This window comes from Apus apus, chromosome 1, assembly GCF_020740795.1.
Source record: "Apus apus isolate bApuApu2 chromosome 1, bApuApu2.pri.cur, whole genome shotgun sequence".
Classification (NCBI taxonomy): Eukaryota; Metazoa; Chordata; class Aves; order Apodiformes; family Apodidae; genus Apus; species Apus apus.
The window spans coordinates 161,391,206-161,418,604 of record NC_067282.1 but is presented as its reverse complement, the minus strand read 5'-3'; the positions used below and the strand labels follow the sequence as shown (position 1 = coordinate 161,418,604).

The 27,399-nt window shown below is 33.2% G+C and overlaps 1 protein-coding gene across 8 annotated transcripts in view; it reads right to left on the bottom strand.

Moving 5' to 3' along the window:
• The window catches only part of CEP290 (centrosomal protein 290), a 49,553-nt gene that overhangs the window by 11,662 nt on the left and 10,492 nt on the right, over positions 1-27,399 (bottom strand). For 6 of the 8 annotated variants that reach the window (XM_051642591.1, XM_051642509.1, XM_051642928.1 and 3 more), the window contains 25 exons: positions 27,115-27,287; positions 26,476-26,638; positions 25,750-25,850; positions 25,570-25,657; positions 24,980-25,092; positions 23,064-23,148; positions 21,529-21,671; positions 20,780-20,944; positions 19,676-19,825; positions 18,585-18,700; positions 16,290-16,392; positions 13,422-13,652; positions 12,715-12,888; positions 11,937-12,048; positions 10,921-11,126; positions 8,748-8,899; positions 6,919-7,030; positions 5,723-6,178; positions 4,492-4,656; positions 4,144-4,251; positions 3,922-4,056; positions 2,999-3,265; positions 1,757-1,864; positions 989-1,188; positions 105-318 (listed from right to left, as the gene is read on the bottom strand). In XM_051642591.1, the coding sequence (XP_051498551.1) occupies positions 105-318; positions 989-1,188; positions 1,757-1,864; positions 2,999-3,265; positions 3,922-4,056; positions 4,144-4,251; positions 4,492-4,656; positions 5,723-6,178; positions 6,919-7,030; positions 8,748-8,899; positions 10,921-11,126; positions 11,937-12,048; positions 12,715-12,888; positions 13,422-13,652; positions 16,290-16,392; positions 18,585-18,700; positions 19,676-19,825; positions 20,780-20,944; positions 21,529-21,671; positions 23,064-23,148; positions 24,980-25,092; positions 25,570-25,657; positions 25,750-25,850; positions 26,476-26,638; positions 27,115-27,287 (4,040 nt within the window). Of the gene's footprint in view, positions 1-104; positions 319-988; positions 1,189-1,756; positions 1,865-2,998; positions 3,266-3,921; positions 4,057-4,143; positions 4,252-4,491; positions 4,657-5,722; positions 6,179-6,918; positions 7,031-8,747; positions 8,900-10,920; positions 11,127-11,936; positions 12,049-12,714; positions 12,889-13,421; positions 13,653-16,289; positions 16,393-18,584; positions 18,701-19,675; positions 19,826-20,779; positions 20,945-21,528; positions 21,672-23,063; positions 23,149-24,979; positions 25,093-25,569; positions 25,658-25,749; positions 25,851-26,475; positions 26,639-27,114; positions 27,288-27,399 lie in introns of those variants that run through there. The other 2 variants (XM_051643011.1, XM_051642751.1) reach the window with 2 other exon arrangements.

Genomic DNA, 27,399 nt, shown 5'->3' with positions numbered 1-27,399 from the left:
TATGCAATCATATTCTACCTCCTGCTGTGCTATACATAAAATTCTTAAGCATTAAGCAACATTAAACATTCATGTGATATAGGGATTCATTTTTGTTGACTAACTTTCTGTTGCTTTTCTTTTATGGCTAACTGGGTCTTCAGCTGTTCCACCAGGTTTTTCAGTGTTGCTGTGGGTGCTTTATTATTTGCTTCTTTTTGGACCTCTAATTCAGCTTTTACATTGGCTAATTCCTTCTCCATCTGAGATAACATGTTCCTCAATTCATTTGCTTCATCTTTGAGTTGTTCTGTATCAACTGTGTGCTTTTCCTGAAGGCTAATAAAAAATAAGCATTAATAGGGTACACCGCAATAATTAAGTTAGCAAACTCTAAATAAATAACAAAGGGCACAATGTTGTAGTTTTTATGATTGTTAAAGCAAATGACACACAGATTTGGAAACACTGAAAAAAGACTGACAAAACAAGGAACACCTTCATGGAATAAGAAAATTACTCAAGATCAGCAAAATTACATTAGAGCACTGTTCATGATAATTCCTGGCCCTAAAAGGTAAAGAAAGCATCGTACTTTTCTTTTTTTAAGCAGTGGTTAAATTCTAATGAGTTTAAATTTTTTAGGCAACAAGCCCAAATGGAAAAAACCAACACAAACCACAAACCAGCAAGTATCAAAGTAGCTTCGACAACTCTCACACCAAGACTTCTTGAGTACTTTCTTTTACATTGAATGGCACAAAGCTAAGAACTGAAAGGCATTTTTCCAGGCCACAGTTTTTCAATTTTAGTCCCAATGAAGGTCTACAGATTTAAAATAATTTACAATTACCAACCATAGTTAACTCTTTTGATATAGTTTTTTCAGCCAAATCTTAAATTCAGCAAAAAATGTGTTTGATTTTGATAGACCAGTGTTGTAGCAGCAATACATAATTGATCTGATCCAGTTCAATTTTGACTTACTTGTAACAGGATAAAAACTTACTGGGCTCTGATAGTCTCAAACTCTTTGATTTTCATTAAAGTAATTTGTTTTTGTTTCTCCAAATCAGCCGATGTTTTCTTTAATTTTCCAACCAGTGAAGCAAGAGAATTATCCTGCTCTGCTACAGTTTGCTCCATTTCAGCTAAGCGGAGAAAATGATTGTTGTTGGAGTGTGATAAAGAAGTCTTTTTCATTAACTCCTGTAAAACAGAAGAAATGCATGTGATATTTTAAGCTTTAAATCAAAGGTAAAATGCATTTTAAACTGAACCCTGAACATAACCAAGCATTAATATCTAACGTTTATTTATTGAGATGTGTTTCTTAGTCCACACAGAAAGCAATAACACTGGTTGTAAGGAACTTTGTGCATCTAATGCTCCATAGATAATCAGTTCTATACAGGTTTCACCTTTTCATAAAGTGTCAAGAGAAAATTTGTATTGAAATGGGTTAGTTTAACATTACTAAAGATTGAATGAGAAGAACGGAAAACAAAATATCCCTCTCCTAGAAGTCTCCATAATTTAGGATTGTATGAAAAATGTTCATATATATTGAGGTGGCAACTTTTGCTTTCTACATTTAACTTCTAATCCATCTCTTGAAAATTCTCTCAAGAATAATACAGTAATTCTGTATCAAACATCCATTTATTGTTCCTGTAATAATTTCTTACTCTCTTTTGACTGCAAAACTGTTCTTTTCAGCAACAATTTAAAATTTTTGGGAACAATTTCACTAATCCCATAAATACACATAACTTACCAAAGCAGTCTGTTTGAATTTATTAAGGGAATTGTCCGTATGCAGATTTAACTTCTGGTGTAGAACTCTAAGCTCTTCCTCATGCTTCTTTGCTATTTCCTCTTGTTCCTGTTAGTTCAAAATAAAAATACAACTCTAGTGATGTACACTATTCCAGAAAGTCATGAAACTACAGTACGTTCACATGTTGATTGGTCACTCATTGGTCAGTATTGCTCCCCAAATTTTCCCCTAATTCTGGCAGTTTAAAAAATTCTTCTCTTCTTACTATAATAAATTATTTTATTTTTTTTTCCTTTTTAACACTATTGGAAAATAAAAAACCAACAACTATGGTTGCAGTTTAAGCTAGATAGCAAGTAGTATGTTGCAAAAGGACATGAGCTGGAGAACAGAAGAGTTGGTATTGGTCCACACCAACTATGACTATCAATATGGATAGTGATATCAATACTATGTACTGTTGAGGTCTATTTACTTTGGATTATAGCGATATCAATACTATGTACTGTTGAGGTCTATTTACTTTGGACTACAGCATGATCCTGTGGATTGTATGTCTGTTAGCAGACAGAGCACAGAAGGCTCATTTTTAGACTGCATCTTCTGGTTTTGTTCCAAACAAAAACCCTTCATTTCTCCCAGAAGAAACAGCTACACATGTTAATCAAAGAACAGTAAATGAAGATGATAGGAAGTCTGCTTCGGAAATGTGCTCCTGATCCAAACACACTAAAACTGATATATGTTTAGTCTTCAAGTACCTCTTAGATATAATATAGGCTTTAACAAATGCTTTAAGGGTATAAAGAATAATCTAAGATTACATAATATAAAGTACGCTCAGATACACTGTTTATCCTTTAAAATTTGCTTTAATTTAAAATATGCTTTAAGTAGTGTATTTTCCATAAATGCACACCTTTCCTGTAGCTTCCAAGTTCACGACAAGATGCAGTTCTTAGATCATTGGTGCAAGTACTGGAAAATCCCATATAAATATACAAAATACTGAGGCCACTTCTCAAAGCAAATTTTTCATTTTCTTCCTTTCACATTAATTTCATTCCTAGAGAGATATCATATACATACCCTCTTGACTTGAACTTCTACATAAAAAAATTACTAATTGTCTCTGCTCTGTTACCTCTGAAGTGAGAAACTTTTTAAGATTTCAGTAGCAATAAGATACACAAAGAAACAACTAAAAATGGAAGAAAAATATGCACAAAGTTCAACTACCTCTCTTGCTTTAGCAAGCAAATGCTGGTATCTTTTTAACACTTCCTCCTTATGGTTTAATCTTGCTTGCATATTTGCAATACTTTGACGAGCAATTTTTATGGCATGATTGTGCTCTCGATCATCTTCTTGTTTGCCTAATTCAGCCATGATCTTCTCTCTTTCTGATGTTGCAGGTAATCGAAGTCTCATTTCATTTATAACTTTGTCTCTTGATAAAACATTTTGTTCAGCTTTCCATAGAGCAGTTTCCTTTTCTTGTAATTTCTACAATGAAAAATGATTGTTGCATTTCCAAAATTCAAACACTACAAAAAATCTTACTTTTTAAAAAATGTACCAGAAAGATTTATTTAAATGAACATATAAACACAAAACATTTTGCACTCAGTTCTGGCCCTACGGGATTAATATTGGATAAAAGAGTCCCAGATATCACTACCATGTCTTTGTGTATTATTTGCTTGCCACAAGATGCTTTTGCAACTTATTTTGTACTACCAAATTAAGAAGATGGTGGTTTTCAAATCTCTTGAGAATCAAAACATATCTTCTGTAGCAGCATTTCAATTCAGCAATCCATGAAAAAAAGATTTTGCTATACTACTTGTTAAATGTAATGTAACACTCGCTATATTTAACTAACTATAGTCAACTGAATTTCGTACAGCAAGATTATCTTATCCTACAAAATGAACGTTCTGAAATACTAAAATATTTTCCCTATTTCTTTCAATGGAAAAATATTTCATTTTAATCATGGTATGATTATTTAATTTACATTTTTGCTGTGTTTTATACTTCTAAGAGATTTGACACATCTGAGTGACGTTTGTAAGAAGATATGCATTATATAAAAAAATGTAAAGGGCACAGAAATACAAACTTTCACCCTTTATATGATAATCTGTGCATTTAATTACCTCCTCCAGGGATTTGCAGGTTGCCCTCATTTCCAGGATTGTTCGAATATGCTCCTGAATCTTTCTCAAAGCAAATTCAAGTTGTTGTGGGAGTGGCAAACTAGGGTCTGGAACTGATCCTGTAGCCTCTTCTAACTGCACAGAGAGATTCAAATTCATGTAATCTGACAGCTCCAAAAAATGTTCTTATGAGTCTATTTTTAGTTAATTCAGTGCATGTACCTTTAGTGCTGTACTAAGTATTTCATTTTGTTGATGATCATATAGGTCTAATTGGCGCTGAAGTTCTACTTCCCTCTGGTCCCAAGCCATTTGCCTTTCTTCATGAAACTGTAACAAATGTTTGATAAAGGTGTTTTATTTATTGAAGGCAATGGGAATTTTATAACCAATGTAGGAAAAAAAAAAATATATATATATACACACCAAAACATAAAATACTTAAATGTGCTATTAAAAAGAATTATGGAACTATCTGTGTTAAAAACTTACTAGGAAGTCTTCCTTTTTAAAATTTCTCAGTGAAATAAGAAATAGGCTGTTTTTATAATAGCATGCAGAAATACATACCTTGTTCTGCTGTACAATTTCTTCTTCCAGATTATTGATTGTACATTCATATTCAGAAATTATATTACGCAAGTACTTCACCTCTTCCTTTTGCTTGACTAACTCTCGGTTCAGTTTAAGTTCCTGCAGGTGGAGTTCCTGCATCTTCATATGCCATTCAATTACCTAATAATGAATGATACACAGAATTGTATTTGCCAAGCCCACAGGGCAACTATATGAAGCTACACTCTCTAACTTTGAGGCAATATGGCAATATATCCAACCAACAGGAAGAAAGAGGTTCTGCCTTTTTAAGCTTCTCCACTTCTTGAGTGAGGAGGCCTGGCAGTGGCATGAAACTGCAAGAGGAATGACTGAAAAGCACAGCAGACAACTGGAGAGTTTCCCCTACACTAACAGAAGTGCATTGCAAATAATTTTCAAATGACCTAACTAAGCTATAATCCATGCATCTGTCCAGACTGAACAAAAAAGGCATGCAAGAAGTTTGGCTGACTTTTCTAAAACCGTAAAAGGTTTTCAAAACCATGAAAAACTCTATGTATTTAGAACGGCCCATGTAATAAAAATAACAGACTTATTTCTGTCAAAATGCACCAGAAAAATATTTGAAAACTTGGTTAAAACTAAAATGTGCCAAGAGAGCTACAACCACTGCTTACATGCAGTCATCTTTAGCCATGTTATCTGATACCCAGTGATCTGAAAGATAGGTGAAGAAGTCTTATGCAAATTTCAAGGCAACATTGTTTACGATAGCAAAATATGATTAAATAGAATTACATGAATATAATAACATTTCTGACCACACTGCCTCAATTATTGCCCCTGGATTGACATGGATTTGTAGTGAAGGTTTCAATGCCAGCTCATGGAACAGAACTTCAGTATGCTACTCCGTGTTTAATTTAATTAAATTCATAATTAAATTAACTTCATAATTTAATTCAATTTAACATAACCAAATTCATAGTTAGCCTCTACTTCCTATACCACTTAATTGGACACAAAAGAAAATTAGTAAATCTGATTGCACTGACTTTTACAGGGCAAATAACTAATGATGTATTGCTTTTTTAAAATAAGGGATAAAAGATAGCTACCATGTTCTAACCAAAAATATTTTGAAAATATTAAGCTCTACATTAAAACAGACTTTTAGGGAACAAGCTAAATTTAAGTGTAATTTAAATGCAGATCAGATGAACAAAGCTGTAAAATAGCAAACCTTCTGAGCTCCTCTTGTATCCTTCAATGCACTTATTAACTCTTCTAAACTTTTTTGTTTTAACTCCATCTCTAATGCTCTGTTTTCTGCAATTCGACGCTCCTGCTGGGCATACTGAACTTCTTCCAGGATCTTCAGTTTGTCATTCTGTAACTGAATCATTGTTTGAGAGAATTTTTCTTGCTGAGCTAAAGGCAGAGCACCACTAAACTGTCGCCGCAAAGACTGAACTGTCTGTTGTAGATGTTTGGCTCTATTTCTTCCTTCCAGTCGGGCAAAATATAAGGCTTGCTCTCTCTCATCAAGCTTCTGCTCTAAACGTAGATTCTGGATCTCCATCTTTTGTAGTTTTGATTTAAGTGTCTCCAGTTTGCTTACAGCAACAGATTCACTACCTTGAAGGGCTGTGATATGTTGATGCAGTTTTGCAATAACTGCTTTTTCATCTGACTGTGCCTAAGAACAAAATATATAGCACAAATTTATTTTTCATTTTGATTTTGTTTAATGCAATGCATATATAAACAAGCTATTTTTTTATATTTTATATATTGCATGCATTTTATTCCATAGATAAGAGCAAGAATTACCCTCTAAAACTAGCTTTTTATTTTTCCACTACTGCTTCTACAGCCACATTTTAGTAGTACACCTTTTCAGACAGTGATCTTAAAAATTGTATCTTTCCAAAATGTAAATGAGGAAGACATGTATACCTGATCTTAGAAAATAAGGTAATGTGAAAGCTGACCAAAGTGTCCCATTTAGGGATTCAAACCATTCTAGAACAGGAAAGAAATTATTTCAGCTAATAACAAAGCAATATAACAATTCTATTGCAAATCTTCATGATTTACAAGTCTTGCTTGTCTTGTAAAAAAACAATCAAACTTTCCTGATATTATATTTAAATACTGACATGAGCCAACAATCATATAGGAATAAATATTACCTAAATAACATGGAAAAAAACTCAGGATCTATAACAGCTGTACAGCTAGAAATGGAAAACATGGAGAAGGGAATAATTAAAGCAATGTAGAATTCTTGAAACAGTATGGCAACTACAAGGACCAGCCTGCTAAGATCCTTCTGAATGCTTTTGTAGTTTCCTAATTCACTGTAAAGTTATTTCATTTCTTCTCACTTCATGGAAAAAAATCCAAACAGCAATGTTAATAACGGTTGAATTTTACCTGGTAGTCTAAAATTTGCATTCTAAGATATTCCACTTCTTTATCTCTGTATTGCTGCCGTGCCTCCAGAGCTTCAACTTGCATTTTTGCTACATCAGACAGTTCTCTTAACCTTGCAGGGAAAACAAGAGTATTGTGTCACTTGAAACCGATTCAGTCACTGAATAACCTATTAAGTTTTTCTACATAGAAAATGCTAAGAAAAGATGCTTACTATGTTTCCTCATATCAAAACATTTGAAGACTTTGTTCTTTTCAGCATATTCTACTACTCAGAGTCCTTTTTATGAAAATACTTCTGTATTGCCTCTCAGTTTCTTCACAGGACATTTTTCTGTAAGTTACATGTAAGTTTTCCAGCAATAACTTAGTCCAGGAAAACAATTCCATGGTTTTTACCTGAACTAAGCATCTTTGTTCTCTACTTCTCTCCCACTTCAGGACTTAAATGCATACAAGTTTCATTCTCAGTTCCTTTCTCTGCTTCACCAAGTCTAGTAACTCATTTTCAGTGTCAAATTCACTGCAAATATCCCTACAGACCGTGCTGTTTTAGGAATATATCCTGGTTTGGGCCAGGATGAAGCCAATTTTCTTTTTACTGATTTCTTTTTCTTCAGTGAGCTCTCTTTTAACTAGCAGCAAGTTTTTCACCTAGTGGACTGATAATGCTGGAATGTTTATTTTCTACCGAGACATCAAGGACACTTTGCTCTGCAGCCTCCGATACTACTGGAGCAGAAGAGTCACATCTGCAGCCTTCCCATAGGGAGGAGTGGACTAGATGGACAGCAAAATTGACCAAAGTATTCCATTCCATGTATCTATGTAAGCTCAGAGTAAGGTCAAGGATCACAGAAGTCAAGCCCCTTCCTGCTTCTTCCCTTCTCTTCTGATCATGGCTGATGTCCAGGGAGGACTCCATCTATCCATCATTGTTGATCCCTAGGCTCATGTATTCCTGACCTGCCTAACTCTCCCCTCAGCTCCTGTCTGCTCCAGCAGCGGTCTGGGACATTTCAGAACTGCTCATGGCGCAGGAGAGTGTCAGGGGAGTTGCTGGGTGGCAGAAGGAGGCAATAGGGGTTTTGCACATTCCTGAACATATTTGTATATATTTGTACATATTTTCTTTTATCATTAGTATTTAATTAAAGCTATCTAGTTTAGTTTTCAATAAGGGAAGTCTCTCTGCTTATCTCTTGCCTTTCCCTATCTTGGTGGGACAGGGAGGCGATTGAGAGGATTATTGTCACTGGTCTAATAGCAAATCCCGAGCTAAACCATGTCAGAATGTAACAGGATTATATTATTTACTCAAAGACAAATGTCCATTATAACATATCTAAAAAAGCCAGTTTTTCAATTTATGCATACAAAGTTAACCTCCTTAAAATAAGTGGCTACCCACCCCCCTGCAGTTTTATCTTTAAGATATCTATGACTCTTCCAAAGTAAGCACTGCTTTCCAGTTTCTTTTATAAGATTGTCATACATTTAAGGGAGGATGTGGCACAGAAACAAAATAAACCTTAATTAATTAGTTTAAAAATGCTAGCAATAGGTATCTAAGTGCACATTTAGCCATGTCTATCCAGGCCAGCACTTAATTCCTTGTTCAAATCAAAATGAAGCAAGTTGATTTCTTTAGAGTCATGAATTAGATGCTTAATTTTCAATTCCAAACCTGGCATATATAAATGCCAAAAAAATTGGGCATTGAAAATTATCTGTTAACTATACATAAGTAGCATATTACATAGCCTATATAGCCTAATTTTTTGCATGCTTCTGAACATACTGCATTCAGAATTTGTTACTTCACTTACTTCGATACTTCAATCTTGAGCTCCATCTCACGCTTCTCTAGGTCCATGATTTGTCGTCTATCTGCATCACTTACTGCTTTACTTACACTCTTTGACAGTTCATCTCTTAGTTCCTGTTCCACTTTCTGTGCCTCAAGGTTGATTTTGGTAAGCTTAAAAGGAAACAAAACCAGAAACAAAATGGTATCCTAAGCACACAACTGCTCCCAACTCTGCCATGCAAAAGTATCTTTTCTAGTCATTACAAAACAGTGTTCAGCTGTGTTCAAAAAACAATTTCCTCTCTGCTTGAAAACACTTTTTTTTTTTTCAGCACTGCATACACATAGGAACGGTCACACAGGTCCATGCAAAACAGTATTCTAAATTAAACATAACTTTTATTAGTACATTTTCTTAAAACTGTTACTATAACAACTTGCTCTTAAACTAAAATAAGGAAAAAAAACAGGCTGTAAAGTCTTTAGGAAATGAACAGTCTTACCTATATATTTATATATTGCTTAGTATATCAGTATTGGTAACATAAATACAGGCTATAAGTGCCAACAGTCATGACAATGTAGTTCTTTTGTTCCTTCTAAAAAGAGCTTTCATAATTGCTGTTCTTTCAAGCAGCCTGATTTTTAAAGTTGGTTATGAAATATTGAGTAACCACTGTTTCAACTGAAAGCAAAGAGTAAAAAAAGACTGATAACTGAAAAGCAGTCAGCAACACAAAGAAACCTCAGGAATTACTGTAGTAAATACAAATGTGGCAGATTACTCTGGTACCACTCTTTCATAAAACAACTGATTTCCTAAACAAACAGAAAAAGCGTGGTGTATCTCATTATCTGCACTTGATGTACTTCAGGCATACTATCTGGAAAATCAACAGTCGTGTTGAAGTAAATTTGTGAATTTAGGAGGAGATTTTGAGTAGACTTCTAGTTACCAGTTCTTAAACTGGTATCACAACTTTCATTAAATACCTTTGCATAATCTTGTTATCTATATATTTCTATCTATATCTATACATATCTTCCCTCAAAAAAAACAAAACAGCAATGATGTCACATTAAGGATCACTGACAACAGAGTATATGAAATAGAAAATGTATGTCCTAGAGCTACAGAAATAAGGAAAAAAAGGATACATAGAGGAATGAATAATAAAAAAATGTGACATTAGGAATTCATCAAATCAGAATAAAGGAAGACCAGCAGACTTAAATGTACTGGACGACAGATAATATATTCAAAAGATAAAAAGCACAATGTGATCCTAGGGTACATCACTTGAGGTGATGCCATCAGAAAAGGCTTTGACAATACTGCTGCTGAAAAGCTTTATACATTTTCAGTTTCTCCACATCCCAGATTAATTAAAATCAGAACAGTTTAACAAACACTACTAAAACAATAGAAAAATGGGGAGTCAGATAACAGCCATCTAAAATAGCTAGACTAAACTCTAGCAAAGGACAGGAAGGGGAACAAATACAATCTATCAACATTCCTGTCAACAAAAGTATTATTTTCCTTCCCTTGTGCATACAACTGCCTAAAACTAAATTTAGACTGGAAATTATAATAAAGTTTCCTACTATTAAATAATGGATTTATGGAACAAACTTCAAATACAAGTAGTGGGGTAAAAAAATCTTACAAGATTAAGACTGATATGACAGCAATAATAAGGATCATCAGCTTCAATGGGACATGACTCCTTGTATTACAGATAATATATGGCACATAACAGAGGACATACCACAGCCAGCCTACAACGACACTATCATTTCCAAAAGGGATGCAAAGGTCTAACGTTTTTGAATTATTGGTAATTAAGGGAAAATTATGGGATCATATGAATTAGACACAAGAAACAACAGGCCAAAGGCAGACTTTTTTCTAACAGTTTGCTGAAAAACTAGCAAAGTATTTATCAAGATGCTCATCATGTGTTTTACAGAGATTAATTAATGTTTGAAATAAACTACATATAAATTAATTACTTCCGTTTTTTACAAAGGTTCTGTGCATGCAAAATTGCAGCTCTTAAAGGCAGCTATACTTTGCATCATATGCTTATTCTCAGCTGTGATACAAAATAAATTAATAACTTTTGGGAAGCTGAAAAATAAGCTTTTAAGATGTGTAACATTTTGTTGTTAAATGTGGAAAGATCTACCTCAGCAAATTTTGCTTCCAATTCAAAATTACGTTCTTCTACTTGCTTTACAGTATTCCTTAAATGTTCATACATGCGTTGCGAATGTTCTGCTCTCTGTCTTTCATTTAGTTCCTTCATTTCCAACATTGTGATTTTCTTAGAAATGGACACAATCTCACTGTTGGTTATTGTTTTTGTCACCTTGTCTATGGCATTGTCATCCCCTACATAAAAAAAATATTTAAATTAGGGAATACACAAGCTGATTCAAATACAACAAGTATTTGCACCATGACACAGAACTTGAGTTTTATCTCAGTCAGATAAACTTTATCAAAACAACTGTATTACTTTGTTAAACTGGAGGCATGATTATCTCTTGCCTTATTACATGTTTGAAGAGTATCTAATTTGAATAAAATACTATCATCAATTATAAATGGGTATATATGCAACTATAGTTATTGAGACTGATAACTGCTTTCAGTGCAGGCTTTCACTTTTCCCTTAATTCAGCTGGTAAATCTAAAATCTGTAAAAGAAATATATTTGGATAAGTTCTTCTTAAATAATGGGAATGTAAACTGTACACATAGAAGCTGCATCAAGAAAACATACTTTGTTACCCAGCATGAAACCAGGAAAAATACATCATTTTCCTGACAACCTATGAAGTATTCCAACTGAGAAGCAAATAAAAAAGATTGCCTCTTATTTAAATAAATAAATAAATAAACAAATAAGTAAAATCAGGTGTTGTTGCTTTACAAGTTTCAGCTTTTAAACCCAGGACCCAGTAACCCCAGAAACTGTGAAACAGTTTCCAGAGGAAAACAGCAAACTTAGTTTTGGTTAAACAGGTAAGTTAAATGAAACAAATAAATAAATAAATAAAAATCACACAAAAATAATTCAGACTGGTTATGAAGGATACAAAGTAATTTTGACTTTTGTGTGTGTGTTTTAAGATACACCAATTTTAAACAGGATGTACTGTTTGATTATTAATGTTGCAATATAACTATCATACTTGCCCAGTTTAGTCATCTGTTCCCAAGCCTGTTCTACAGTGTGAAGTTTCTCTTTCGTGATCTCCAGTTCCTTATTCAATACATTTATTTGTGCCTTCAATGATATATTCTCATGCTGTATGTAAAAAAGTTGCAACGAAACAGCAAACTATTTAACTGTAGCAGACTTGACGTTTAGTATCTATAAAATCCTTTGAACTAACAGATTGCTCCTATGCGCAACCCAAAACCTACATATATGGCAAGAGAAAAGTGTAAGTTTCCTTTTAATAGTAAAAATTGTAGTCTTTGCTATGCTGTATTTTAATATCAAATTTTTGAAAGTGTTCACACTCATTCTACTTTCCTTACGACCTCCAAAACTGAAGATGACAGCAAATATTCCTTTTGTTGGCCTTGTTTGGTAGTCAAAGAACTAAAAATACTTTGTGAGGGAACATAGCCAGAGCCTAACTTAAAAAGCTAACAAGCAAGCAAACAACAAAATGAACAACCAAAACCACCCAAACAACTGAACAAAATGCTTTTATCTATACCCACTGAAATAAAATCTGGGACTGTGTGTATGTGTCTTAATCCACCGAAAAATACAAGGTAAGCAAATTAAATTTTGATAGCAAGACTGATTCAAATATCTCATACCCACTATGAAACTGTTGTAACCAGCAGTTCTACAATTGGGACTTCTGTATTTTTCTATTAAGTGAAAATAAAAAACAATACAGAACAAATGTACAGAGATGCTTTTTCCCTTAGGGCTCAAACATAATGCAAACATTACCTCCATGTGTTCCATCCTTGTTGTCCGTTGGACGAGCACATTATCTTTTTCCAACATATCTCTGTATTTAGCAGTTAATGCATTATACTGCTTATTGGCCAGTTCTAGCTCAGACAATGGCACACTACCATCCAACACCTTTTGCAGAGCTGCAATCTTAAAACTAGCCATTTCCTATGAAAATAATCAACACAATGGGTTACTAAGGTCTGCTAGATATTTAAATAAAAAAGATAAAACTACTCCACAGGAAAAAATACCATTTAATATAATGATTTAAAATATGACACTGGTTTATTTTACTAAATTACTGTCCATCCTTATAAATTCCTTGCAATAAACACTGACAACATTTCTTGGGTATTCCAAGTCTCTGGGTAATTTTGCCACTAGTTGCCTCTCAAACATAAGGCACTGTCAAAAATTACTTCATACAGATGTGTTAATACAGGCCCTAACAACCTGAAAGGCCAAAAAGTACATGAAAGAACTTGTTGAAGCAACTTCAGAAGGACAAAATTGAGAGTTTTTCTATTATGATTCTTATTTAAATACAAATAATATTTTGACACAATTTGTAACAGCATTTATCAAGCATTTGGGTAATGCATACAAGAAACTAGTACTATCTCAATTAAAAAAAAACCCTGTATTTATTGCCAAATTATTAAAACAAAAATGTATATTCTTACTACTATAAACTATACCTTGAATCGTTGCAAGTCTCCAATCTTCCCTTTAACTGCAGTCTCCATTTGTGTTATTTCATCCTTTAGTTTCTCATTTTCTTTTCTAAGATGCTGTTCAGTTTCAAGCAAAGTGGTGTACTGCCTTCTTAATGACCTTTCATTAACTTGTAAAACTGTTATTTTTCTATTATTTTCTGCAAGTACTTTTTTTGTTTCATTAGGATCCAGCTGAAGTGCACTGAGTAAATTCTGTAAAATATTTTTTTAACAAGAAACTTGTAAGAAATATTGCAAAACTCAACTAGGTAGGCAAGCTCTCTTGTACTTTCTTTTATCTAGGTGTAAAAATTCTGCCAGTCTGTTGGAAATAGGTTTTTTGCTAATAAAACAAATAAACACACTCAACAAATGCATAAGCATACAATATTCTAGTATAAGGAAAAATAAATCTTAAAAATCATTAGTTCATGAGGAATAGAAGCTAAATATATCTGACTACTTGGAATTTTATTTAATGCTGATATTTTGAGAATTTAGAACAAAAACAATTATTTGCATTATTTGTCACCAGTCTTCCCCCTTTTACTGTAATTAAAACAAATGTATTGGAAAAATTTTGTAAACCAAATATAATTCCTGGGGTTCCTGACAAACACTAAGAACATCCTACTTTGAGGACCAAACGAGTATTTGCAAAGTAAACACAGGACCCCTCATACAGAAACATGCATGTGTTTGTGTATATGTGTGCACACGTTTGCATGCGTGTAGAAATCTGAGGCAGGGGCAGAGAGAGGGAAGAGGGAACTACAGTGACTCAGGTCACAGAACGCACATGAATTTTAGCTGTGCTGTTGCACACATCGTTTGCCAAGGGGACAGGAAGTAGAAAATGGAGTCTTGAAGTCCCAGATTCCTATAAGCCTAATAAAAAAGAATGAGCAAGTAGTTAGAAAAAATTCTAGTCACGGAAACCTGAAGTAATGAAAAAACTCTTGTTCCGTGACAACTGGCAAAGATTTGGCTTTTCTGCTCAGGAAGGAAGCCTGGTTTTCTTAAGATTTTAAGAGCAAGCAACACATTTTCATTGATCATTCACAGTAAATTAATTTTGGTGAAATGTTTAATCTGAAAATGTTCACCTAATTCTCCATAAAACTCCATACTAGCAAAAAATAATACTAAATAACAGTAGGTATTTCTTATCTTTGGATAGGATGTGTTTTTGGAAACAAATCTATTGGGAAAAAGTAATTCCTTAAAAGATCTCAGCAATAATTTGATGGCACTGCTAACATCAGAAAATGCCATTACATTTTAAAGTAATTTAAAAAACAAATCCCAGAAATATATTAATCCTGCTACAATCAACTTCTGTGACTGTGCAGAATAAGATACTGAACAAATTAATCAAGACAGTGTGTGCTCCCTCCACACCCTATGTTTTTAAACACAGTAGAAACATCACAAATCAATTTCAGTTTCACTTTTCTAGAAATATATTTAGGCTTAATTGCCTCAGGATACAATTATATTGTGAAACAACTACAGTCATGAACACGATTATAAGCAGGACCACAAATCACTACAGTCACCTCTCAGAAGAAAAGGGTTAAACTCAGCTGTCTAAACTCAGGCATCCGCAGTCATTTTCAACACCTTGCAACATCCTTGCCCTGTGTCTGCTTCTCTAAAAGGACATGTGTGTCCCTTACGTCTTCTGTCCTATTTGGCAGCTTTTGGTATGTGCCCAAAGACACCCAAACCATCTAAAACTGCACTATGTCTACGATTAGGCGCACACATCAATTCATTCTGGGAACTTTGAAATACCACCATTTTAGAAGCCTTTTCTCACTTTCAAAATTCAATAGAATATTGAATTTCATCTTGGTGGAAGTAAAACAAAATAGAAAGTTTTATTCTATTTCCTGTTTTTATGCAATACTGGTAGATGTACACTAACAAGTACATATAAAAAAGAAGTAATTCAAAGTAATAACCTTAATTCTTAGTATAAATTAATGTATTTTCCATGGAAGTGCCTACAATGGTCCTCCTCCCAGTTAAACAGCATGGATAACAACTGCTGTTAAGAAAGTAGTGTAAATATAGTGTGTTAACAGAATACCTGAGAAATTTGAAATAAAGAAGTTGTCACATTTAAAATTAGTATAAAAGAAGCATGAAAACTTCTATAATGCTATAATGCAAGACTCGTATCCTAGTTCAGTTTCAGAAGTTTCCCCACTGTCCCTGCATCCTCCGTGCAGATGCGAGTGCTTCCTCCCTGCTGGACACCATGAGCCTCAGCACTCCAGCTAAGGGACTGGTGGTACAAGCGCAACAAACAGGACTCCCACCTTGTGTGTGTGTATGTGAGCTCTTGGAGTGATTTCTGACCAGAGCCTGGATTAGCAGACTGCAGGGAGGTGCACAGGTCCATGTAACACCAGGGCACTCCACAGCTACACAGCACCCCAGAGCACACACAAGATGTGTGTGTACGCAGTGAACTTGCAATCTCAAGGAAAGGCTGTGTGTGCTGGTAAACTGAAGGAGTCAGGCAGTGAGTGCAACTGTGTGAATGTGGATGTGTGGGATAAGAAATATTTGAGATAAATTACTGAATGGTGCTTAGAGATTTTTAGGTGTATTGATATCGTGATTTATCTTTTGTATTGTTGACACTGATTCTGAACGTAAAATTCACTGATGGCCAGTTATTTACATTGCACTAATGAATCAATAAACAACTTCACTTCCGATTTTATTTGAATTGAACATTTTTTCCCTGCAACATTTTCCCCATCTAACAAATTACAGTATTGTATTCAACTCTCTGCTTTGTGTATTTTGAAAAATGAAAGCAACAAAATTACTCACAGAATATGCCTTTATTTTTGTAGCATCCTGTTCTTTTTGCGCTTCTAGCTTTTTCTTTTCCTCTTTCATATATTCTGCTTCCTTCTGCCAGCATTCCTTTTGACTAAAACAGAAATTAAGTATTTTCATTAGAATTATGAGACTTAATGATTGTAAAAACTGTAACTAAAACATCAACCCTGAAATATTGCAAACCACAATACTTATGTTTAGCAGTAACATAACTGGGAAAAGACATTATCAATTTTACATGGATTACTGAAAATCTATCCCCTCTGTTTAGGCGGCAGCTGGTTTAATGATGAAAATAATTCCTAAGTTGGAAGTGTCTTATCTCTTGTTCATGTGTGTAGTATAGTGCAGAGACAGAGATGCCCTACGCCCAAAAAATATACACATATGGGACTTAATCTGCTTTAAATCACATATTTGTATTTCAAAATAATTAGTTTATTGCACATCTTTGTAAAAATAACAAAAATGTTTCCATATTAAGTACCTCTCTGGAAACTCCGAGTCTCCCTTTCATTGGAAGTGAGACAAAAATCAGACTACCAGCAATTACCATGCTGTGAACCTGGAAATGGGGCTTTGTTTCTGAAGCAGACTAGGCCCAGCACATTTCAGCAGGTATTCACATTTTTGCCTATTAATTTGGCTGAGGATGTTTACAGCTAGATAAAATGGTTTTGCAAATAATCAGTGACTCTTACTTCCATAACTGCTTCTTTTGTGTGAAGCACCTGCACGTTCATTAGCTAAGAAAGACAACTTTCAAGGGGAACAAGGCTTCTGCAGTTCCTGAGAGACAGAATACCTAAGTTGATTTTGAAGTATTTTTAATTATTCATACAGAATGATACAGTATTTTAAGGAAAACATTAACTTGCTCATCCTCTGAGATCTCCCCACAGAATAGTACCAGGCTTTTTCTTTAAAAGTTACCAGTTCAAATTCCCCTCAGGAAGTGGACAGAATTAAACTTACATTTCCCATATCCAAATTCTGCACTAGAGTTCAGACTTCTAAACAAAAGGGCAGGCAATTGTTGTAATATTAACTCCCTTTTTTCCAATGGTTTTGCAAATTTTCCCTTCTATTACATTCATTTTATTTCAGTTGCATAAAGGACATAATTTCCCACCCTAGCTTTTCTACTTCAGTGAAAAACAATCAAAATCACACAAAGATTTAGTTTGCTTTGGCCTGAACTACTCTCCTCTATCCACATTTATTTATTTATTTTGAAACAAAAAAAGACTATGAACTGTTTATACATATCTAATAAGCAAGTTCCTATAGAATGAATAGTTTAGACTAATTTAAACAGATAATCAAAGGTATTTTGGAAGTAGTATATTCTCTTCCAAGAAGATGTCCTACTTTCTTCCATAATGGAAATAAACAGAAGACAATTAAAGAAAATGCACTGAAAATAAGTTTTTATGAGTTGCAAAGTCAAAGAATCTTCTTCCCTAACTTCAGTCTGTAACAGGTTTGGAGAAGGAGCCTTGAATCATCATCTTATCCTCATCATTGGAGATACCCAATCTAGTAATAAGTAAGGCAGTATATTATAGCCTTTAATAATTTAAAAATGCTATAGCTTTATTGCCTCAGCCATAATGTTATCTGGGAAGTCTTAATTGAATAAAAGAACAACCAGAAGGTCCTAAAAGATAAAACACCCTTAATTGAAAAGCCATCCAGTGGCTGTTCATTCCAATTCAAGGACAGAGAGACACAACTAACAGTCTGATCATTAAAGATTCACCCCTCTCTGCCCCTAACAGATGAAAATCCTTTTTTTCTTTTTTTTGACCATAAGAAGCGTATTATGGAAATTAGACTCAATTAAGCATATAAAGCAACTAAGAGTCTGAAAGAAAACCAACTGTGAAGTCCTAAAAATCTGAAATTTTAAACCAGAGATCTCTGAGTGCATTTGAATAAGTTTTCTTCTTTTCCCCCTCAGAAAAACTGTTAGGACCCATATTTGAAAGCAAAAGAAAAGAGTACATAATACCAGGTTCTGATAAAATACAAGATGTCAGATGCAAAAGCACAATGCATAACACATGCAACATGAGAAGAGTCCATGACCATGAAAAGAGATGTTTTTGTAAGAGTTTTATGAATCTTTGAAATAAAATAAACGGAGTCCATATCCAAGAGCAGCAGCAGCGTTTATGACATTAATCAAAGAACTAACTCAACACAGCAGCAAATCTTGTATTCAAAATTATGAAATATTTAGGTAGTTGAACTTCTGTAATTCAGAAAGGAGAACAATACCTTTGATACTCTTTATACAGCAATCCTTGTTGATGACGCATTACTGCAAATTTTCGCTTGTAGTCCTCTACTGCATCTTCTAATTGTTTAAGTAACTGTTCTTTGTTTTCAAGTTCCTAGTGATTATTTTCCAAATAAAAATATTGAAGTAATTAATATAGGTTCTAAACATGAAAGGATTAATCAAAATGCCAGTTCTCCCATGTTTTTCATGACAGAGGCTTCTGTCAGTAACTGTGAACTGCAGATATGAAATGTGTCTTTCCTTTAAAAGCAATAGATGAAAAAAAGTCCAATAATCTTTGGCATTCGTATTAATAGGTGTGAAATAATGTGTAATTGCACTGTGGATTACAGCTCTCAAAGTTCAAAACACCATGATATGTAACCATAGAGAATACTAACTGAACATCTAAGTGAAAAGGGATGTTTTCTTCTCATGTTTTCAAATACTCTTCTTCTTTATACATTTGAAAAATATTCTCTAATCAACAGAAGTAACTGAAGATAGAACAAAATAATTTAATAATAATAATAAAAAGGTAAGTTCTTTTTACTCCAATTTTTAAAGAACTAATTCTTCTTTTCTATATGCTCATCTGCTATGCTTACCATGGCAATCACTGGCTTCAGTTTCAATGTATTTATGCCTCTTTACAAATGTTGACATATAATTGACAAATAATGGAATGAAAACTCATATGGTAAATAAATAGAGACCTTTGCTATATAGATAAAAACTTGCACATGCAGACCCAGGTGTGGAATCCAAACAGAGAATTTCTCATAGAAAAAGAGTGCAACCGCAGGGTACAAAGAAGAGTAGCCAAATATTTAGAACAAAATTCAGATGTAAACCAAAAATAACTGAAATGTTGTAAAAAATATAACAAAGTGTTAGTTTCCAGGATCACAACACATCAAAATACTTACAAGTTAAAATAAAACGCAACAGAATAGCTCAGTTTACTGGATGTCAAAACTTTGAAATAATTTTGGAGACTTCAGTCCATACCTGGCATGGTACTAGATTTTGGAGGAATTAGCTTAATGTTACAAATATTCTTGATATCAAGGAGTAAATGAGTTACCTGTATAAGATGTATTAAATATTCATTCAGAGAATTAATAATATTAACACTTGAAGGAGTTATTCCTTCTGGAAGATTCACTGTTTGGAAGACAATATTGGAACCTTGTGACTGACGTAATAAGGAAATTTCATTTTTCAGTTGTGCAATCTAAAGAAAGGAAACAAAACCACAAAGAAGCAGCTCTTGCCATTCAATTAAATAAAAAAAAAAATCAATGATGGAAAATATAGTTTTCCTGTGCTATATCAGTTGTTAACAACAACCATTGTTAATAACTTCCACTTACATTCTAAAGCATTCAAACAGTCTTTAAAGTAACGTTTTAAAAATGCTGTGATTCCATAAATCATGAAATACATAATATCTTAGGCCAAATTTATATTACTCGAGCAATAAGGGAAGTATCATATATTTGAGGAATCACCAGTTTTATTCCAAATTGTTTAAAACATTGTGCTTTTCTATTCCTCTTAAAAATATGAAGTATTGGATGGAATTATTGCAGTAGCTAATTGACGGTTTATTCTAAACAAATCTTTGCCTCTGGTTCTCTACCCTAACTGTACACATAACACTATTCTGGAATATTAGTCACTCATAAATCTTTTTGCATCACTAGAATTCTTCTAAGAAGCAAATTTAAATTAGACTTTCTGTCCATTCCCCCCTCCTGCCCTGGAAGACGCGTGCCACAGATTCAATAGTACAACTTAAAACTAGATACAGGAATTCAGAAAACTATTCATCATTTTAGAACACTTAATCTCTGTTACTTATTTATAAATAACAAATGCAAAACTACTGGCTTTTTGCAGAAAGAAATCTGAGTTTTCTGGGGCACAGCTCTTCCCAAAAGACAGGGATGCTTGGTGTTCAACAAGATAGGATATTCCAAGGATAAAATAACATTTAGAAGAGTAAGATTTGAATTTAAAATAGACAAATTCATAGTTACAATATATATATTTAATTAAGATTTGTATGAACACACTGTTCACATAAGCTCAATTAAGTATCTTCTACATTGTATGGTTTTGTTCTAAATTATGAGAGCAGCTACTTTTCAAGTACAAAACTAATTGTATTAATTTAATTGCATACCTTTTCATTTGCATTTGCCAGCTGATTAGAGAAATTTGTTGCCTCCTTCTGAGTCTGTTTTAATTCATGTCTTAATTCTTCATTTCGTCCTGTAAGCTGGTCAACCTGAGCTTTCAAGTGCACATTAGCATCAAATATTCCTTCTGAATTCTTTGATTCCAATGCCTAATGCAGTAGACATTTAATGAACAAAACAGAGACAAAATACAGAAAAGCTTTGTTTTTTCAGGAAAAAACGTGTAGCTCTCAAGTTTAGACTACAAGAAATGCAAAAAAGCATGAACTGTTGAAGTTTTAAAATTTATTTATGAGTTTCCTAATGGTATATATGCCATAGATTGTTACTTAAATGGTTATATTTTCCTGTAAGAACTGGATTTATTTTATAAGGTATTTGAATAAATATTTTTTTTTTTCAACATTTCCTGCAAGTCCATAGAGTCCATGGAAACAAACTTTTACCTAAGCTTTATGATTGGACAATAAACTTGCCAAAGACAGTTTTATACTATCCAGCTGAAGATTTTAAAAAGATAAATATATTTTTTTATTGGCAATCCCTTGTTGCAGTATATTTTTAATTAGCATTTTAAAGAGGTATCACGCTATGTACTCCTACCTGTAACTAAGGAAGCATGTGTGTAAGAAAGCTACTATTTAATTATAAAATAACCAAATAATTGAGGAAGAAAAAAAAAAAAGGCATATCAATCTTATAAAGCTAAATTATAGTTTAAAAGCAAGCTCACATTAACTAAACGATCCAGACTAGGGATTATTAAGGCTGTTTCTCCTCCCTTCACACTAGGATCCTTCTGCATTTCCTTGACAGCTTGTAATATTTCTCTCATTCCTTGTTCAAGTTGTTTATTCTCTTCCGATAATTCTTTTACTGTAATAAAAATTGTAAATGTGTTTAAAGGCACTGAAAAAACGAGTAAAGGTTTCCTATGCCTTATCATCACAATACTTTTTACTTTGATATAGAAGAATAATGTTCATATTATAGACAGACACAATTAGGAAGTTAAAAGTAGAGCTGCTGAAATCTCTGCTAAATAATGTATTTTGCTAGAAAAATACCAACAAAACAATAATAAAATGCTTCATGGGAACGTATTTGAGTTTATTGAACCTTCCAGCCTTTAATGTTTCCTGCCACTTTTTTCACTTCTTTAGTAGCCTGACTGGCTTTCACAAACCCAAAAATATGGCTATCTGGGAAGTATCTGGGTGTAGCAACGAAGTATATAGGATTTGCCTGCATATTTGTTGCAGACATGTAAATTATTTAGCTGGAATAAAGGCTCTCAAGACATACAGTTTTCCTGCTACCATTAGTCTCTCAGTGGAATTCCAAAGTTTCCAGCATTGAGCAAGAAGTCTGCAAACTTCAAAAAAACCCAACAAACTTGCCAGGACATTGTCTGCATCTCAACAATAACTGGCTAACTGCCCTGAAGACCCAGGAATTAACTGCATAATTTGTAGCACTTTAAGCAGTTTCACCACGTCTGTTTTGAAAAGTAAAAAATAAATAATTTTCGAATTCACATTCTCTGGGGAAAAAAAAAAAAAAGTTCTTGTCTAGAGAAATTAACATTATTTTTATTTCAGAGTTTGCAAGGAGTGAACTTCAGCTAACCTATGTATACATGTAAGCAGCAAGTGGGTTTAATTCCCTGTCACTTCCTTGTAGCCAGGAAAGCACTACAATTACATAAGTAAATTGTATAATTATTATAATTTATATCACTCCCAGACTTAAAACCCTTATCAGGTCTGATTCAGGTAGGAAAAACATGAGAGGTCCTAGTTTAATGCACTTAGTATGAATAAACTATGTTTTATGTACTATCAGTAATTTAAGTTTAAAATTAGCAACACCATATATGTATTTATACACACACACAAAAAGATATGCCCTAAGATAAATTAAAAAAAAAAATAAATTAAAAAAGTCATTAATGAGAATTCAAAGAAATTCAAATTTGATAAATGCTGTTTACATTCATTGTTTTGAAATCATTCTGTTTGCACCTGCACCAATTCACAACCATTCATTTTGACAGCTGAGAAACAGATTAGAATAACTGTGTAACAAACTTCTCTGTACACAGCAAATTCAATCATGGTGAAAGATATAAAAGTAAGCTGCATTTAAAACAGAAACTGTGAAGACAGATATTTGTGGTCACAATCACAAAACCAGAAAAACTGAATAAGCAAATTATCTGCAGGCACCTGATAATACACCTGATTTTTAAAGCAGGCTGGAACTTACATTTAGATTGAAATTTGGCTATTGCAGCCTCATTCTTCTCCAAATCCCTCTCTCTCACACTTAATTCATTTGCAAGGTACTCATTCTAAAGAAAAGAACAAAGAAGATTCAAAAATATTAATTTAGGCATTAGAATTTTCATTAAGACTCTACTTAAATGAGAATAAATGCTTGAAAATATTGCTAATCCATATATAATCAACAGTGAAATCATACAGCATGTAAACCAAATTGAGGTGTCATATAGAAGGCAACAATAATATAAGGCCTCATCTTCACAGCAACTAAATTATCAGGAAAAATTTAAACCATGAATAAACCCTATATGAATATTTATCCTATTTGTTTTTTTCTAAAAAAACCTGTGTACTACCTGCACTGCCTGGCCTTTATATCTTTCAAGATTTAAATCTTTGTACATATTTAACATACTCTTGATCAACAAATCTCTGGATATCTGCTCATTCTAAAAAAAAAACTTAACCCAAACAATAATAAGTTATTAGTATAGGATGCTCTCTTCATTTATATAAAAAAGACATTTCTTCCAAGACCTATCTTCCAAAATATAAAAAACCCACTTCTTTTCTACCGAAAGTGCAATTAGTAGGCATTATTAATTCCATAGGTTGGCTAACACAGTATTTTAAGAGAAATCACAACACGAAAGCATACTGCCTGTTGTGCAAGCTTTTTCCACTAACAAAATGAAAATGTATGCCTACATTTTTCAATCCTGTGTCAACAATTAAACTGCAAAATAATTACATGGCTTTTTTTTTTTAATCAGAAGGAAAAACGCCCAATTCTATTAAAACTATCCAATAGCTTTAATTAATTATGATGACAGTAAATGAATACATCTTTATTGTTGGAATTTATCTTCTAAATAACTGCAATAGATAGAAACGCACTCATACTATAAAGGTGTCTCACCAGTGATCTAAGAAAGGCTAATTCTCTCAGCTGCTCTATGAGATTTCCAACTGGATCTATCTGACCTGAATGTTCTATTTGTCCATTTTCACGTGAACTTTCCAAACTTTTTACTTGCAACAATTCTGTTAGGCATTTCTTTCCTTCTCTGTCTTCTTGAAATGCAGTTAAACCGGAAAACTTAACTTGCAAATAATCTTGCTTATCCTTCAGTGCTGTTGCTCGTGTTTTGTGCATTACTGGCTTTCCAAGAACAGATGCACATGAAATCACAGAATTTCTTCTGAGAGATAGTCTGGAGCAACATATTTCCTGACCTGTTTGGTCTGAATTAGAAGTTATGGACAGTTGATTCTGAAAAGATGGCTTCTTTCTGCAATTACAATTACTTACCTTTGAGGTCTGACACACTCGCTGATAAGCAGAAAATGAATCTGTGTAGTCTGATTTTAAGTCTTTTGACATCTCTCTATTGTCTGTATAATCTGTTATCCCTGATGTTTGTGTAAATTGTAGCTCTGGTGATACAACAAGATCTCTTACACTAAGAGCTTCAGAAGTATAGCTGTCACTCACTACTTGCCACTCTGTCACATGTTTTGAATCTAAATGAACCAAAGAAGTGTTTGTATTTTTTTCCGTGTGATTTAAATTCTTGAGTATGTCAGAAATTCTTCTAGGTAGATTTCCCACAGCTGTACTGTTTTCAGCTATAACTTTCTCTGCCTTCACAAGTCTAACAGGTGCTTCTCTATCTGCAAGTATGTTTCTTCCTTCCATGTTACACGAGCTGCTAGACTATAGTCACAAAAAACACAGAATATTCATTAGTCTTCTAAAAAAATTACAAATTAATAATTTTTGGGTTAATAGCAGTTAATAAAAGCATCTATCTTTGAAGAGGTATCTACAAAATAACACTATTTTTATTTTGAAAAATAAATACTTTAAATATTTATGAACTTGCTTTACAAACCTACCTTTGCTTTTACTTCAGCAATATCATGGCTGGTCAAGAAATCCAACTTCCTCTTATTTAACTCTTTTTCTTCAGTAAAACTATCAGTTATATGCACATCCCCAGGATCCAATCCTAATTGCAAGTAAATGCACAAGTAATAAATTATTATGAATTTTTAACTGGTCTCCAAGCAAACAAATATAATTCATTTAAAATATCTGAGTTCTAGTTTTCTACCTGCAAAATAAGAAGCAGTAAACCTTTCCATATAAGCACATGATGCCTCCCTGGGTGGCACATAATTGAAACATTAAAGATTTTTGAAACGCTTAAATTATATAGATTTATTAGAAATCATGGCCAGATCATACTGCATCTAAGAACCACAAGCCAATGACAACTCTCAGTGATGCATGACTTGCCAACACAAGTCAAAAAGCTACTGGGCTGTAGGACTAAGGAAATAAAAAACCACTCACCTCTTCCTACAGATTCAATGAAATGGATTTAGCCTTGTATTTTAAACAAATGAGTAAGTGTAACATAGCTATATTAACAAGTACAGACAGCATGGTTTTGAAAGGACAATTTATTATTAAAAAATCTTACCCATGGTTGCACCTTTTCTTCCTTTCTCCTGAGCCAACTTACGAACCTGTTTTTTCAGTTCAATCCTTTCCTCTTCAAGTCTTTCAATCTGCATGTTATTATTCACAGATCAGTATTTAATCTTGTTTAAATATATTATTATTATATAGCTTTTAGACTAAAATAGGATTTATCACTTGCCTCTTGCAAAAGAATCTGTTTTTCAGCTCTAAATTGCTGCTGCTTCAGTGCTTTGCTGCTTCTTAATTCATTTAAATCAATCATTGTCTTTGGCTCAAGACCTAAAACACAGTATATGCTATACAATTATTCCTTAAGGAGGAACATTAATGTTAGTAATCATTAAAAGGTAGTTCATTTAAGAATCTAGCTAGTCAAGTAGAGTTAAAATAATAGTGTGTTGATAGTTGAACATATATAAGTATTTTTCTATATGTGCACATATCTTATGCTTCATGTAACAACAGCAGAAAAAAGCATTTTATTTCAGTTACTCAAAAAACCCAAATTAATAAAATGCCACCTAAAATTAACTATATTTATGTTTAGATTCTCCTAAGTAAAAATAAGCCTGTCCAAAGTTTTCTGGTTTTCAATCTAGCATTACAACTCCAGTATTTTATGGTTTCCAAATATCGTATTATGAAATTAATTAAGCAGTGTACAGTCAAAGAGGAATCAAAACCAAAGACACAACAAAACCTAATCTCCTACTTTCTTAAACCTGTAAGTTTAGTCATGCATATTCATGCAGTTTATCCTAACTAACCAAAACTACCTGCAAGTATTAGCACAATATCAAAAATTACTTCCAAGTAATTACTTAGTAAAGTTAAAGATTTCCATAACATAGCTATTTCAATTCTTATACAACAAATAATTGAAAATGTAATGGATATAGCATACCTAAGCGCTCTCGAAGTTCTTCATTTTCATCAAGAAAATCATTTATTTTAAGTTCAAGTTTATTGACTTCCTTAATCAATGTTTCAATCTCATGATCTCGTTTTTTTATTTGCTTTTTTAAATCTTTTATTTCAGCAACAGCCTCTTCCAAACCATATATTCCCTATACAACCCAAAATAGGAAGTAAAAACATAACAACCAACAGAAGATGTAAGAAAAGATATTATGAACCTGTCTTTTATCATTACACAGATAAGAAAATATGTTTTTTCTATCTATACCACTCTTCTGCACTATGCTTAGTGAAAAAAGTTACTGAATAAAAAGCAAATCCTACAAATCTGTCTGACTACAGAGAAATCTTTGCATATTTCAAAATCGAGTTGTTTTACTAAATTATCAGTCAAATAATCATATACTGACTGTGCAATTACTGTTCATTTGGCTTCAGAAGCCCATGTGAATATGTAAAAACTGATGTAAAAATTGTGAAGCAGCTAACAAATCAAAAGGAAAAAAATCCAGCACCATAAGTCATTCACTTAATTTCTAATTAGAACAAAGTCAATAAAAAATGGACAAATACGATTGCCTAAAAAAATTATAGAATACTCTGTCCTCTCTGACAAAGTGTTTACCAGTTCATAGTGTCTCATTCGTTTCAGAGTCTCAACAAGCTCTTTGTCCTTTTCCATAGCATCAGCTTCTGCTAATTCTGCTGATTTCTCAGCCTCCTTAGTTCTCTCTTCTAGCATTTTAAACTTTTCTTGCATATCCCCAATCCAATTCTGTTGAGCAAGAGATGAGTGACCTGGAAAGAAAAACCCTGACCTGTTTATAATTGAACTAGGAATTCTTGCTATCAGTAACTGAGCAAGAAGGAAACTCTTCAGATGATGTTGTAAAGGGGAGCTTCATTTTCT